The sequence below is a fragment of the Pimephales promelas genome, chromosome 8 (genome assembly GCF_988280905.1).
Source record: "Pimephales promelas chromosome 8, fPimPro1.hap1.1, whole genome shotgun sequence".
In the NCBI taxonomy this organism is placed as follows: domain Eukaryota; kingdom Metazoa; phylum Chordata; class Actinopteri; order Cypriniformes; family Leuciscidae; genus Pimephales; species Pimephales promelas.
Window position 1 is genome coordinate 29,738,446 of NC_142776.1, and position 13,106 is coordinate 29,751,551.

The 13,106-nt window shown below is 35.1% G+C and overlaps 4 protein-coding genes across 16 annotated transcripts in view; 3 read left to right on the forward strand and 1 right to left on the reverse strand.

The window, feature by feature from the left end:
• Positions 1 to 2,013, forward strand: part of cadpsb (calcium dependent secretion activator b) — an 81,409-nt gene extending 79,396 nt beyond the window's left edge. For all 13 annotated transcript variants that reach the window (XM_089134340.1, XM_089134341.1, XM_089134342.1 and 10 more), the window contains one exon: positions 678 to 2,013. In XM_089134340.1, coding sequence (XP_088990466.1) covers positions 678 to 854 — 177 coding nt within the window. In that variant the 3' untranslated portion in view covers positions 855 to 2,013. The remainder of the gene's footprint in view (positions 1 to 677) is intronic.
• A 1,012-nt stretch (positions 2,014 to 3,025) lies between these two features.
• On the forward strand, positions 3,026 to 5,792 carry cplane2 (ciliogenesis and planar polarity effector 2). The gene is made up of 5 exons (XM_039689545.2): positions 3,026 to 3,222; positions 3,386 to 3,538; positions 4,601 to 4,725; positions 4,822 to 4,958; positions 5,283 to 5,792. The coding sequence occupies exons 1-5, from the start codon at positions 3,117 to 3,119 to the stop codon at positions 5,518 to 5,520; spliced, it is 759 nt and encodes a 252-aa protein (XP_039545479.2). The 5' UTR covers positions 3,026 to 3,116; the 3' UTR covers positions 5,521 to 5,792.
• LOC148978112 (heat shock protein beta-7) lies at positions 5,346 to 7,050 on the reverse strand. Its single transcript, XM_089134344.1, has 3 exons — positions 6,548 to 7,050; positions 6,288 to 6,404; positions 5,346 to 6,114 (listed from the first exon to the last, which is right to left on the reverse strand). Exons 1-3 carry the CDS (start codon positions 6,566 to 6,568, stop codon positions 5,935 to 5,937), a joined length of 318 nt encoding a protein of 105 aa, XP_088990470.1. The 5' UTR covers positions 6,569 to 7,050; the 3' UTR covers positions 5,346 to 5,934.
• A 133-nt stretch (positions 7,051 to 7,183) lies between these two features.
• Positions 7,184 to 12,090, forward strand: wdr82 (WD repeat domain 82). The gene is made up of 9 exons (XM_039689543.2): positions 7,184 to 7,569; positions 8,252 to 8,349; positions 8,857 to 8,923; positions 9,004 to 9,103; positions 9,181 to 9,297; positions 9,385 to 9,540; positions 9,625 to 9,694; positions 9,789 to 9,931; positions 11,475 to 12,090. Exons 1-9 carry the CDS (start codon positions 7,409 to 7,411, stop codon positions 11,502 to 11,504), a joined length of 942 nt encoding a protein of 313 aa, XP_039545477.1. The 5' UTR covers positions 7,184 to 7,408; the 3' UTR covers positions 11,505 to 12,090.
• The last annotated feature ends 1,016 nt before the right edge of the window (positions 12,091 to 13,106 follow it).

A 13,106-nucleotide genomic window follows, 5' to 3' on the forward strand; every position in this document is an offset into this window, starting at 1 on the left:
TATGATTCTAGTCAAGGTAAAACCACACAGTCTAGATTTCATTATGTGATTCGGGTTTCGCTCAGGGATGCGCAATATTGGTCCCATATCGTTTATTAAATTTAGGTCTACTGGATATTCGCTATATTGTATTAGATATTAAATTATGCATGCTCATTTCCCTTACCTTTGCTGCCATCTCTCTAAAGTTAATCTTTAACTCTCAACATGGCAAATCTCAACAGTAACATTCATTTTTCTTCATACTGTACATCGTATTATTGTACTTCCTTAGTATTACTTCCTATGTGTGCTTTCTAAATTCACTGGCAGCATTTAAAATGACTGATTTGAAATTAATTTAGACACAATATTTGTACCATATTGGCTAAATTTAGGTCTATTAAATATCAAATTATGCATGCTCATTTCCTCCATTTTTAGATTACCTTTGTCTGACTTAAAGTTCAGCTTAACAGTAATTCAGTAACAATGCAAATCCATTTTAATTTTAATATCATCTATTTATTGATATTGTCTAGAATTTTAATATCTTGCATCCCTAGTCTTGCTATTGACATATGGGTATTATTTACCATTCAGGGGCTGAATGAATAAGTCTGATAGTATGTACTGAAACAAAAGAAATACAGTGCTTGAGGAGGTACAAAGCCGGCTGATATCTCTCATTCTTATAGAAAAAGTACCGAGATTTTAGGCTGCAAGGCGTTCTTGACTCCACACTGAACAGCAAGTCGTACGATACGGTACGGAACCGGCTGACCCTGGAGGAAGCCACTGCCTCTGTCAGGGAGGGGGGTATGCAGGGCATCTCGATGAAGGACAGCGACGAGGAAGACGAGGACGACGATTAGAGCATCGAGCCATCCGGTGCCACCCACCACCCTGAACCTGACCCATCTATCCAACCCAACCCTACCCTACCCCAACACTTTAAACTTAGCCTGATAACGTAAGATGCATGTAACAACTCTGATTACCCAGTTAGCCACTCTAGGATTTCCCCCCCATCAGCTCGAATTGCCCACAAACGAAGCTATAAAAAAAACAACAATAAAAATCAAATAATTGTACTAAAGAGTAAAAAGAATGTTGCAAAGACCATGATTGGCAATTTTAGCTGTGTCATATCATAATAAAGAACAACTAGCACCAGTTTTTCCAACTCATTTATTTGAGGAATTTGTTTCTATGTGTTCCTAAGCAATATGGAGTACCATTTGTTTGATAATGTCGAGTGAGATTATTAGGTGTGTCCCTGTCCAATGCGATAACATATATGGCGCTTCTTTGACGTACTCTTACATACATTAATGGTACATTGTTGTGGAGATGAGTGTATGGACCCTTTTCTTTGTCTTGTCTGTTTTTAAAGTGGATGTCAACTGCTTCGAAACTAAAAATGAACCACTGTATTTAAGTTCAAAACTGTTAACTGTAAATGTCTTCTGTGTCTGCTCACTTCCATTGTACTTTTTTCCTTATTTGTGTCGAGGCTCTGTTGCCCTATGTTGCAAATATCCAACTAGCCATTGTCTCACAGGCATCTTAAAATGAAAATGAATTGGTATTCTAGAAATGCAATATTGTCATACCTCCATTTTGATATCTCTTGGAGACGTCTTTTAATTCGATGTCAGAAATGACAACAAAAACGGCTATATTTTTGGGTTTGTTTCACTTTTACAGAGGATCTCTCTCTCTTATCTCTCTCCTTTTTTTTAAGTTTGAATGTCCAATTAAAGCCATTCTATTTATGTAGATCTGTTGAAATTGCTATGTGCCATTTTTTGGGGTCTCACTATTATTTTTGTAAATACAATGCTGTACATTGCATTCTGAGCCATTGCTGCATGCCTGTGGGATCCACCTTCTCCAAAAGCTTTTTTTGTTTTGTTTTTCTGTGTCAATTAGCTGGTGGATTCATTCTTGCGTTTGCCTTATCAAAGCCAACAGTTGTAATATGCAAGAGCTGTGGCCTCTCAATAAAGATAACATGATGTACTAATTTAACTGTAGATTTTGTTTCTTCGTTTTCAGAAGTGGCCCTTAAATTCAGGCTGGAGAGTATTTAATGACCCATATTTAGTTAATAGTATTCTCTTAATTGGCCTTAACCTTTTATTGACTTTTTTTTTCATAGAACATATTTTTATTCCCAAGCTTAAACACTCAGAATTCATCATGTGAAATCCGTTTTGTAATCGGACTGTGCATTATGTTTTATAGCCTTTACATAATTTAAGCTACTGCCCTTTTATAGTCAGTAGCTTATATATTTATATATATACTTTTATATTTATATATACTTATATATTTTATAGTCTTTTAATGTTTAATCTTGATCAAACATATCGTTGGAAAGCTCTGAGAATGTTAAATTTAGTGAATATTCAGTGATAAGTACATGGATAAAAGTGACAATTTGTGACAGGAGAACGCATTTAAAGAAAATCAATGGAATGTGGGTGTCACTCGGTGGATAGCTCCATGAAAGTGAGGCTCTGAGGGGGAGACTATTTCATTGGCATCCACAGAAAAATGTTGTAAAGCTTAGAACATGTCTGGAGTTTTTATAGGCTACTGAAATTTCTTGGAAAGATACTTTTGCAGTGTTTCGTAAGCCAAAAACATTAAATAACAGAACAACCCACAGTGAGGGATATAGATGCTTCAGTGCCTCGCTTTAATTTCCATAAAACCCTGTGAAAATCTATATAGTGTAAAGAAAATCTAATACGAACCTCAGTTGTTTTTTACATCTTACATCAAACTTAAAATTTGGAACACAGCTTGGTATTGCTTTGATTTTACAGTAATTTTATAGTAAAAATTTTATTTTTTAAAAATAGATATATTTTCAATTTCTATTTCTAAACTTGAACGTTTTTAAACTCTTTTTCCTCCACGTTTTCTTTAAAAAGAGACCACTGTATTCCAATGTCACGAGTAACTATTTAAAGTACAGCAGTTATCAGGTTTTTCCTCGTTGGATAATGGACTTTTATTTTGACGTATTTTATATTGGCGTTTAACCTAGTCGGCTTCACGGTCGCCCAGGATAATATAAAACCTATGTATAAAACACAATGGTCTCTTCATTTATATAAATAATAATGTCTATCCCACCTGGATCCATAATCGTGTCGGACTGGTTCCACTGTGCAGACAGCAGAGAGTTTTTCAGCAAAATACTGCATAAGAAGACACGGCGAAAGTTTGGTACGGATGATTACCATGGAGACAGAAGTTAGGTGTCACCATGTACTTTGGGTCTGGTATTTCTTATTGTGGATTATCTAAATGAAAAGAAAAAGAACAACTAAATGATTATAACCAACGTATTAAGTTCTTAATAAATTATATGATTTTATATATTGTGAAGGGCTCTTGGAGGCACCGATGATGCCTCCTCATATGAATGTGGACATCGTTCGCTACAAGGTTCTTATCTCTGGTAAAAGTGGAGTTGGGAAGAGCGCTCTTGCTTCCCGTCTCGCTGGCCTCGAACTACCCAAAATGCATTATGAAACCACAGGTAATTTTAACAAGCCAACATATATATATATATATATATATATATATATATATATATATATATATATATATATATATATATATATATTTAAATTCATAGGAGCCTTCTCAATTCGTTTGAATTGACATTGATCCATAAAAAGTTATTCTTTTGACCTTGGGGCGGGTTGCCCACGGGTCATTCCTTTAATATTACAATTGTTTGTAACATATTTTTTAATTCATTTTCTGAATGCCCCATATCATTAGGCACATATCAAACCTCAAACAATTCACATTTTCCCACCTCTGGCATAAAGACCTTGTATTATTATTATTTCATATTTTAACTCATTGTATTCTCAACTCCATAACAGACCAAATTTAAATGTTTTTAAAAGATTTTACACAAAACTTGTTAAAAACAAACATATTGCTCATGCGTCATATCCCTCATAATAATTTTTATAAATTTATTGTGTTAGTCCTTAACATATCAGGTGTCAATCAGCAAGAAATCGCTTAAATTTGAATCGCCTTTCAGATTATTTTCCAAAAATATTAATGTGACAAGGTTGAGAATAGTGTGATGGCGGTTGAAGACTATAACAGGTTTGAGGGGACATCCGCCATTGCCTTCAATTTTTATATTTTTCTCTCTCTCTCTTTAATATTGTGCCCTTCTGTCTGCTTCAACATATTTGCATATACATATAGACCCTGTGCACATTTTGTAAAATATTTTCTAAACAAGTTAAGTGTCTCATGGACATGTCAAAATGCCTAGTGTAAGGTAGAAATAATATTGGAGTTAGAAATAAGTAGATATTATGATTAAAATGGTTTTAAAGCAAATAATTATTTTTCTTCATAATAATGAACATATCAAAGTAATGTGAAAAGCTTTTAAAATTTAATTTGTTAAATTATTGAATCCCAGGAATTTCTCATATACATAATATGGGTCACTATAGCTGAGCTGTACAATGGCATTGGTAATAGAGGGTTATGCTGCTTTCCATCCACACCAATAGGTGTCAGTATGTATCTGTCAGTGATCATTGCCTGTCATTGATTCCTCTAGGCATAGAGACAACTGTGGTCTTCTGGCCTGTGAGACTAAAGGACAGTGGCCGTGTGCTGTTTTTCCGCTTTGAGCTTTGGGACTGTGGGGAAAGTGCCATGCGAAGATTTGACCACATGTTACCAGTGAGCATCTCCAGCACTTACATTCCTTTAAAGCTACAAATTCTGTTTCACATTTAAATATAGGCTGTGATGTTTATGTCAATCTTCTCTCTTCAGTCATGTAAGGAACAGGTGGATGGCATCCTTTTCCTGTTCTCCTTCACTGATCGTGGCTCCTTCGATGATCTTTCAAATCAGATATCACGGATCACAGAATCTTCAGATCGAGTGGTTAAATTGGTGGTTGGCACCAAGTATCCTTCAGCTTTAGCATCTATTTACAATCAAATAAATATGTTGCAGGACTTATATATATATATATATATATATATACACACATTCATAAAAGCTACTTCAATGTCCAAACTGAACTAAGGCCTAATCTTGGCTTAATATAAGCCCTGTCTGTGAAAGCACGACTAAGTTGAAAATGGAAAATATAGAAATAAAAACTAATTAAAAATATTAATAAAAGCTATTATTGTATCTTAATTATACCAAAGCTAACATTGATATGTTGTTATAACATCATAGAGGTATATTGTTATGTGACATTGTCTTGGCCCTTAACAGTGAAGATTTGACTTATTTATGCACACAGACGTGACAGAGAGTGACGTAGCACATTTTCAAGAGGTGTGGGGTCTTCCGGTCTTCCGAGTGGGAGGTGATGTTAGTGCGGGGCTTGGTGAAGTAGCACCTCTCCTAAATGCTCTTGCAGAAAATCTGTGGCACCAGGACTGCATTGCTGCTTCAACTGTCTCCATCTCCCCACAGGCTGCTCTTAGAGAAACAGGCTCAGAGATCATTGTATAGCTTGTATAGATAGATCAATTTCACATGTATTGGTCAGTATAAGGTAAAATTCATGGATGGACTATGCTGCTGAAATACCCCGAATACCCAATTACTTGAAATAATTTTTGCTTTCTAAATGCCTACAAGTTTATTAGCCATTTCAGTCCAGTGACAAGTGCAAATATCTGTGAGACAAAAAATAGTCTTGTAAATGGTGATAAAAAATGTCACAAAATTAGTCTGCTGGTGTTTCACGACAGCTGCAAGAAATAAATTGTTATATGCATATATTCATTGACCTCAGATCACATATATTGAAGTCAAAAAACATTTATGTTTTTGTTTGTTCACCCAAATTATGACATTTAGTAAATCAATTTAAAGAAGAAAAGAGATTCAAGTTCCTAAAATGCTCAAACATAGACTCATGCATTAGGTCTTCACTTCTTTTATTGAATCCATGATTACCGGGCCCTTTGCTGTGTGTTTTTGGGCTTTAATACTCAACAAGCCACCTTTCCCAATGGAAGATGTGACTGACATCGGATCCACATCAGCAGGGAATTGGCACTTCTGACAAACAGCGTCCACAATTGTGCCATCTGATGCCAACTGATTCATCAGGTAGGAAAAATGGAAAAGAAATTGATTTTAGTTTCATTATTAAGTAATTTAAGAAATGAAATCAAGCATAAGAACTTAGGAAAAAAATAAAAACATGCCTAGAGATTTCAATCCTATCCAATATTAAATTACCTATTGAGCCATTAGTTTATTTTGCTTACCTTTTCTGCACATACTTGTATAGAATTATTGGTGGAGGTTACGATAACTTCTTCTGGTGCAAACTCACTGACATTTACTGTGAATATATAAATATCTCCAACAGTGGAAATCCCCCCCTTTGAAAAACAGATATTCATGGTTAATTCTTTATGTAGTTCACATGAATATGATTATTGTGTTAGACGTTAGAATACATTATTTGCAGAGGCCGTCTACAACACAATATTTAAAATAATTTTTTTTTCTTTACAACACTTACCTTTGAAGCACCACTTTCCATTGTAGATTTGTTTGGCAGAAAGGAAACAGGACACTTAATCCAGCTCTTTATTTCATTTAAGATTTTGTCTGAACAATGAACAATGAAAGAACAATGTGATGCTTTTATACCACAGGCTGGTTTTGGGTGAGGCTTGTATGATGTCTATGTGCAGAATGTATCATATAATAGAGAGAAGATATTTATCTTGTAGGATGAAAATAATATCCTCTGTCTGGTCAGCACTGCATTAAAATGGTCTTTTAGAGAATACCTTAGAATTTTGGAATAAAAAATATATATTTTTTAAAAACGGTAAACGATATATTGATTGATTTCAAATGTGAGATTTGATAATGACTAAATAAAAATGTGTCTCTCAACCTAGTAACTAATACAAACAACGGAGGGCTGATGTGAAATTCCACATCCACATTAAAGCTGTCATATCAGTACTAAATAACCAGAAGGGCCCTTTTTCGTGTACGTGATGGAAAGTTAATATAAAAGGGTAGAGTAAACGGACACAGATCCCTAAATAACTTAAAAATATTCTCTTCGCTCCTACATTCAACTCAACTCGACATGGGACTTTTATTCTAAAACGCTCGCAGGTATGGTGGCCATTTTGAAAACAGCCTTACTACCTCTTGCTTCATCTCGTCTTCCGTGATCCAGTTCATTGACGAATTTTGTCGGCGGGCTTTTTTAACGTGACAGAAATGCACATCTGAAAACTATTTTCATTTAAAAATAACAATTTTACGATACACTCGTAGCCCACACAGCTGATTAACCAGATCCAGACTCGCTGTTTTTAACTAGACGACCCCTAACGCCTGGCCAGGCAGAAAGGCCACCATGAAACTCACAGACAATGTGCTGCGGAGTTTTAGGGTTGCGAAGGTTTTCCGAGAGAATTCGGACAAAATCAACTGTTTTGACTTCAGTTCAAACGGTGAAACAGTAATATCGAGTAGCGATGATGACTCTATTGTCCTATACGACTGCCAGGAGGGAAAGTAAGTCGCTTATAAATTACTCAATGTGATTCTACTACAAATGCGGTGTTGTACTGATTCGGTCTTTCAAAACTGGAGTTTTAAAACACTTAAGTTACAGGCGCATTACTGTTAGGTATGGGGAAAATCAAAATCGTCGACTACCTCAGTAATAAAGGAGACATATTAAGTTTACTGTTCATAGAGAATGCTATGTTTTGAATGTGTTTTTGCACACTAGAGATGTCCGATTCGTGAAGGATCATTTTATTTGAGTCGGATCTTTTCAATGAATCATTTGGACCGGTTCACTGATTCTCCATTTTTATCCACATACCAAAACCAATTCTCTTAAATATCAATTTAGTATTGTTTATTACAAATGCATATTATAGTTTAGTTCCAAGTTAACTTTTTAAATAAAATGACACGTTCGGACGTCAATGACCACGTCATGACATAAAAGAATTGCTGATCCTTTAACCGGATATATTTGAAAGAACCGATTCGCGTAAACGAGTCGAATGTACAGTGTAGGTCGCGTGCTAAGCATCCACGCCTTCTTCTGAGATAAATGCCCGCCTTCTGACTGTAGTAAAATGTATTATTTTAAGGTGAAGTGTTCCGTGTATATATACAGATATTTTATCTATCTAAATAAGACCATATTAACATTTTGTTCCTCTTCTGTTCTCTAAATCAGACCCAAACGGACGCTTTACAGTAAGAAGTATGGTGTGGACCTCATCAGATACACCCATGCCGCCAATACTGTCGTCTACAGCTCTAACAAGATTGATGGTAGGACTCTTTATAAAATCTCATTATGATGTTGTTTTTCTGTGCCTATGCAGTTTGTTACGATGTTTTTGCAGAAGTATGTTATTGTTTGTTTAGTATAATTATTATTTTCATATGATAGCACTGTCCTGAAACGTGATATGTTTGTATCACGTCATATGTAATTATGTGCAGTTGTATGACTCTATTAAATTAGAAATATTTATATTATATATTTGGCATATTTGTAACTTTTTGTTGTTGTATTAGTGGTTTCCACCAGATGTTTGTTTGAGGCTGTCTACTTGTGCCTGCTCTGGGTTGAGGTAGTTGTTTGTACAGTTTTTAGGGTCTGTTATTCTGCCCTGTTAAGGAGTTAACTGTACACACTACTGCCTTGCCCAGGGTTGAGCCCATTCATCCTACAGTATATACCATACATTTTACATATTCACTTATAAAGTCTTGTTTTTGTAGCTTTACTTTGATATTTGATATTTTCTTCTCACTACCAATGTGGTTCTACAGATACTATACGATACCTGTCTCTACATGACAATAAGTACATTCGCTACTTTCCTGGACACAGTAAGAGGTGAGTTGGTTTCATACTATTTTCTATTTGCTTATTGGCTTTTGAGTTATAGTGCTTATTATATTATAATGCTATTTCAGGGTTGTCGCTCTGTCTATGTCTCCTGTTGATGACACATTCATTTCTGGCTCGCTTGATAAAACTATTCGCCTGTGGGACCTTCGCTCACCTAACTGTCAGGTAAGTAGTATTTTTATTTTGGGTTGGTGTTTTTCTTGATGGTTTATCTTTGATTCTAATCTTGGATGTGTTCACAGGGCCTCATGCACCTCCAAGGGAAACCTGTGTGTTCTTTCGATCCTGAGGGGTTGATTTTTGCTGCGGGAGTGAACTCGGAGATGGTCAAACTTTACGATCTACGGTCCTTTGATAAGGTAGCACTGTATAAAACTGCATTCAAGAAGCTGTAATGATATCCGACTTTAAATGGTAAATATTAATACATTTGTATCCTTCCTCAGGGCCCATTCGCCACATTTAAACTACAATATGAGCGAACATGCGAGTGGACTGGTCTCAAGTTCAGCAATGATGGAAAGCTCATTCTGGTCTCCACCAATGGAGGAACGCTCAGAGTGCTGGATGCTTTCAAAGGAGTTGTGCTCCACTCGTTTGGGGTGAGAAAATAGTTCCTTTTTGAATAAGTTTCGTCCAAGTTTGTGTTTTAGTGTTTAATGGAGTGTGTCTCTTCCTCTCTGCAGGGCTATAACAACAGTAAAGGTGTCATTCTAGAGGCTTCTTTCACACCAGATTCTCAGTTTGTCATGATTGGTAAGTCTTCACCAAGGCTCCTCAACAGATTGAGAAGGACTAGAAAATAGTTTACAGATAGTGATGCCTGTCTCCTCAACATTTGGATTTTCAGGATCCGAGGATGGGAAGATCCATGTGTGGAATGCTGAGAGCGGGATGAAAGTAGCACTTCTTGATGGGAAGCACACTGGTCCGGTCACCTGTCTGCAGTTTAACCCCAAATTCATGACCTTTGCCAGTGCCTGCTCTAACATGGTAAGGCTTAACCATAAGGTAGAAACTTATCTGATATAATGGTTATAGCCCGGCACAAATGGAATACTGTGCACTTTTTCCATATATTCTGCACTGGTTTTGAAGCAAATTTGTAAAGGTTTAATATATTTAGAGGGAGTTATGCATTACCATTCCTATTTATCTCCATAAATTAAAGTGATTCATAATTTTTATCGATTTTTAGAATTTATTTTTTAGATAGGGCTGCACAATTAATCAAATTTTTAATTCCGATTACGTATGCCACGATTACGTGCAAATTCGGCGGTGCGCGCTGTATATTGCTTTACTATATATAAAGCGTAAAATACCAATAAATCACATTACTGGTACGTCATGTGTTGTCTGAGAAGGATTTGCATGCACGTATGATGCTTATTCTCTACATCAGGAGCAGTTACCATGTTTCATTAACAGTCTTTGTTAGTGCTGTGTAGTCATACTCTTACAATTTATGTGTATGTTAAGTAAAGGGAGACATTACTTGTGTGTATGTCAACCATTTTTGTATAAACAATTTTTTTTTATAATAGGCCTATATAATTCCTAAAAAAGTAGTTTGTGGCCGCTTGATGACCATGGGAAAATGTAGGTCCCATGGCCAAACGAGAACCACTTAAGCTATTCAAAACATCATTCAGTGGAAATTGTGATTATCTTAATTAATCGGCATTACAATTTCAAGGGAATAGTCGACAATTACGATTTTTTTTGTCATAATCGTGCATCCCTATTTTGAGAATTCTTTTCCATCATCCGGTTAAAATTTATCATTTAGGGCTGGAATGACACGCCTTATCTCCCGATTCGATACCATCACGATACTTGGGTGCCGATGCGATATTTAGGGTATTGCGAATTTAATCGAAGAATTGCAATATTTTTTTTTACACTAGACCATCAGGAATAGTTAAATCACACTCTTATTCAGACTGTACATGATGTCATATTTACAAAACAAATCATCACATCTTTCTGACTTTATTTCAGAAGCATCTGTACAACACTATGTTCTCTTGAATAAATGATTCAATAACAAATACATTTAAGTCACTTGTCGCCGCTTAGTGTTGAATAATGTAATTTATAAATGCGTTATTTTAAGCGGCAAGTTATTGTAGACATCAGTGTTCATTTAGAACTTTAACCTTTTATCCAAGTACTTCTTTGATCATTTTAACTATTGCATCACAGAAATAATGAGGTTGAAGATTGTTTGTGAGTCTGTTTCATGACAACTCTCTCCGGGTCAGCGGCAAGCGCCAACACAAATTTGACAACACATTTTTTTCTGTAGATTAATTTGCACGAAAGAACAAATATTATAGAATGAACACAAACAAGTGAAAAGAGGTTCCAAAGCATTGCAGTATATAAATATGAGGAAAAAAATACTTGAATTGAAATTTTCTCACAATTTTCTGTGCCATATTCCACTGGAGGCCTGGGTAACTAACAATGCAGTAGTCACCGTGCGCCACCAGTCGACTATAACTTGTCCATTAAATTCTCTCTACCACAGGCGTTCTGGTTACCCACGATTGATGACTGATGGGCAGCGGTCAGTGTCGTGTTCTTCCAGCAGGTGGCAGCATTCACTCTTCTCTTGGCACACATGGGTTTGCTCACCCTAGGACTTTTGAACTGTAAATAGATTGGCCTTGATGCCAAGTTGTATTTCCTTGTTGTTTATTTTATATCTGTATTAAAACCTTTTTTGTAAAACATTGTAAAGTAATTTGTTAACATTTTTGTTTGAGGTTGCAATAGTCCTCGATAAAATTGACTTGTGTGAGAGGTGATCTTAGCTAATCAAAATAAAACAGAACTCTGCATATGTAGATTTAGTATCTTGTGCAGTCTGAAGAAATGGCAATGAAACTTGTTTTTTTAAATAAACGTGTTTATACAAATGTCCAAAGATATGATTTTGAAGCGTTTCCAACATTAAATAATCATAGCTTGATGATTGTACCTGTCTGTGAGTGAAAATTGCTTGTATGCAATTCTTTTACATTCTTTTCTTTTATACCAGCATTCTTGTGAATTGCTTATAAAACAGAAATCAGATAACCAATATCCAGTGATCAACCTACTCTCAAGTTTGATTTTATTTAATTAAAGTTACTTTGCACTTATCGAGGCAACAGTAGTGTTTCCTTTAGTTGTGTGGGGGAAAGGGGAGAATGTGAGTTAATTCAATACTTCAAATGAAGATTGTGCAGTTGTAGCTATCTGTTTCCTTTTTAAATTTGTTCAATATTTCCAGAGGTTATTTTGCATCCAAATGGGTATATTTCATTAGTTGTCAGAATTACCAACATGGGCACTTTAGGGTTAAGTTTTATTAACAGGCTTCGACTTTTTTCTTTTAAGAAAGTCACATTTAAAAACCCTTCCGAACGGTTTAAAATGACTGCATTATTGTTGTTTTCTGTTCTTTTTCAAATTCCAGCCTTTTAGTCTTAAACTATGAAATCTATTATATAATTTTTGTTTTTAAAACTGAAAATATACACGAAGAGTGATTTAAACTGTTATTTTATTTTATATGAATAATATTTGCCCCAATAAAGAGTTTTAAAAAGTGTGAGAAAACAGTTATTAAAGTACCAGCTGTGTCAGTGAATAATTTTTGAAATATAATATATTTTGTGAAATATTCTGTCCATAAAGAAACATTTGACATGGCAAGATGAGGATTTGGCCATGTTATTGAAAAGCACAATACTTAATTTGAAATGTAAGCTGTCAAATTTATTGTTATTCCCTCAGCCTTTGTGTTAGAAACACCCTCGCAGTGCTAACTAGGTTTTGTTTGTAATTTAATGCTAAGGTAATATAATTAAGTATAGTTTCAGAAACGTTTATCAGTTTTAAAAGGGAAATGTATAGATATTAATAATGTGAAGCAGGTAAATCACATAACGTTCGATAACTTTACATGCAGTGATACCAGAAAAGAGAGTTGTTATTGAGTAAAATTTACGAATTACGTCAGCACATGAGTTTGTAATCTCGCTGAATAAAAGACGACTTTTGAGCACTTTTGAGTATCATGCCGTCTATTAACAATCAAAAAAATGTTGCCTCGTTTTATATATATATAACGTTTATAAAATATTAGAAACAAAGTCTCTCCATGAATGAGTGT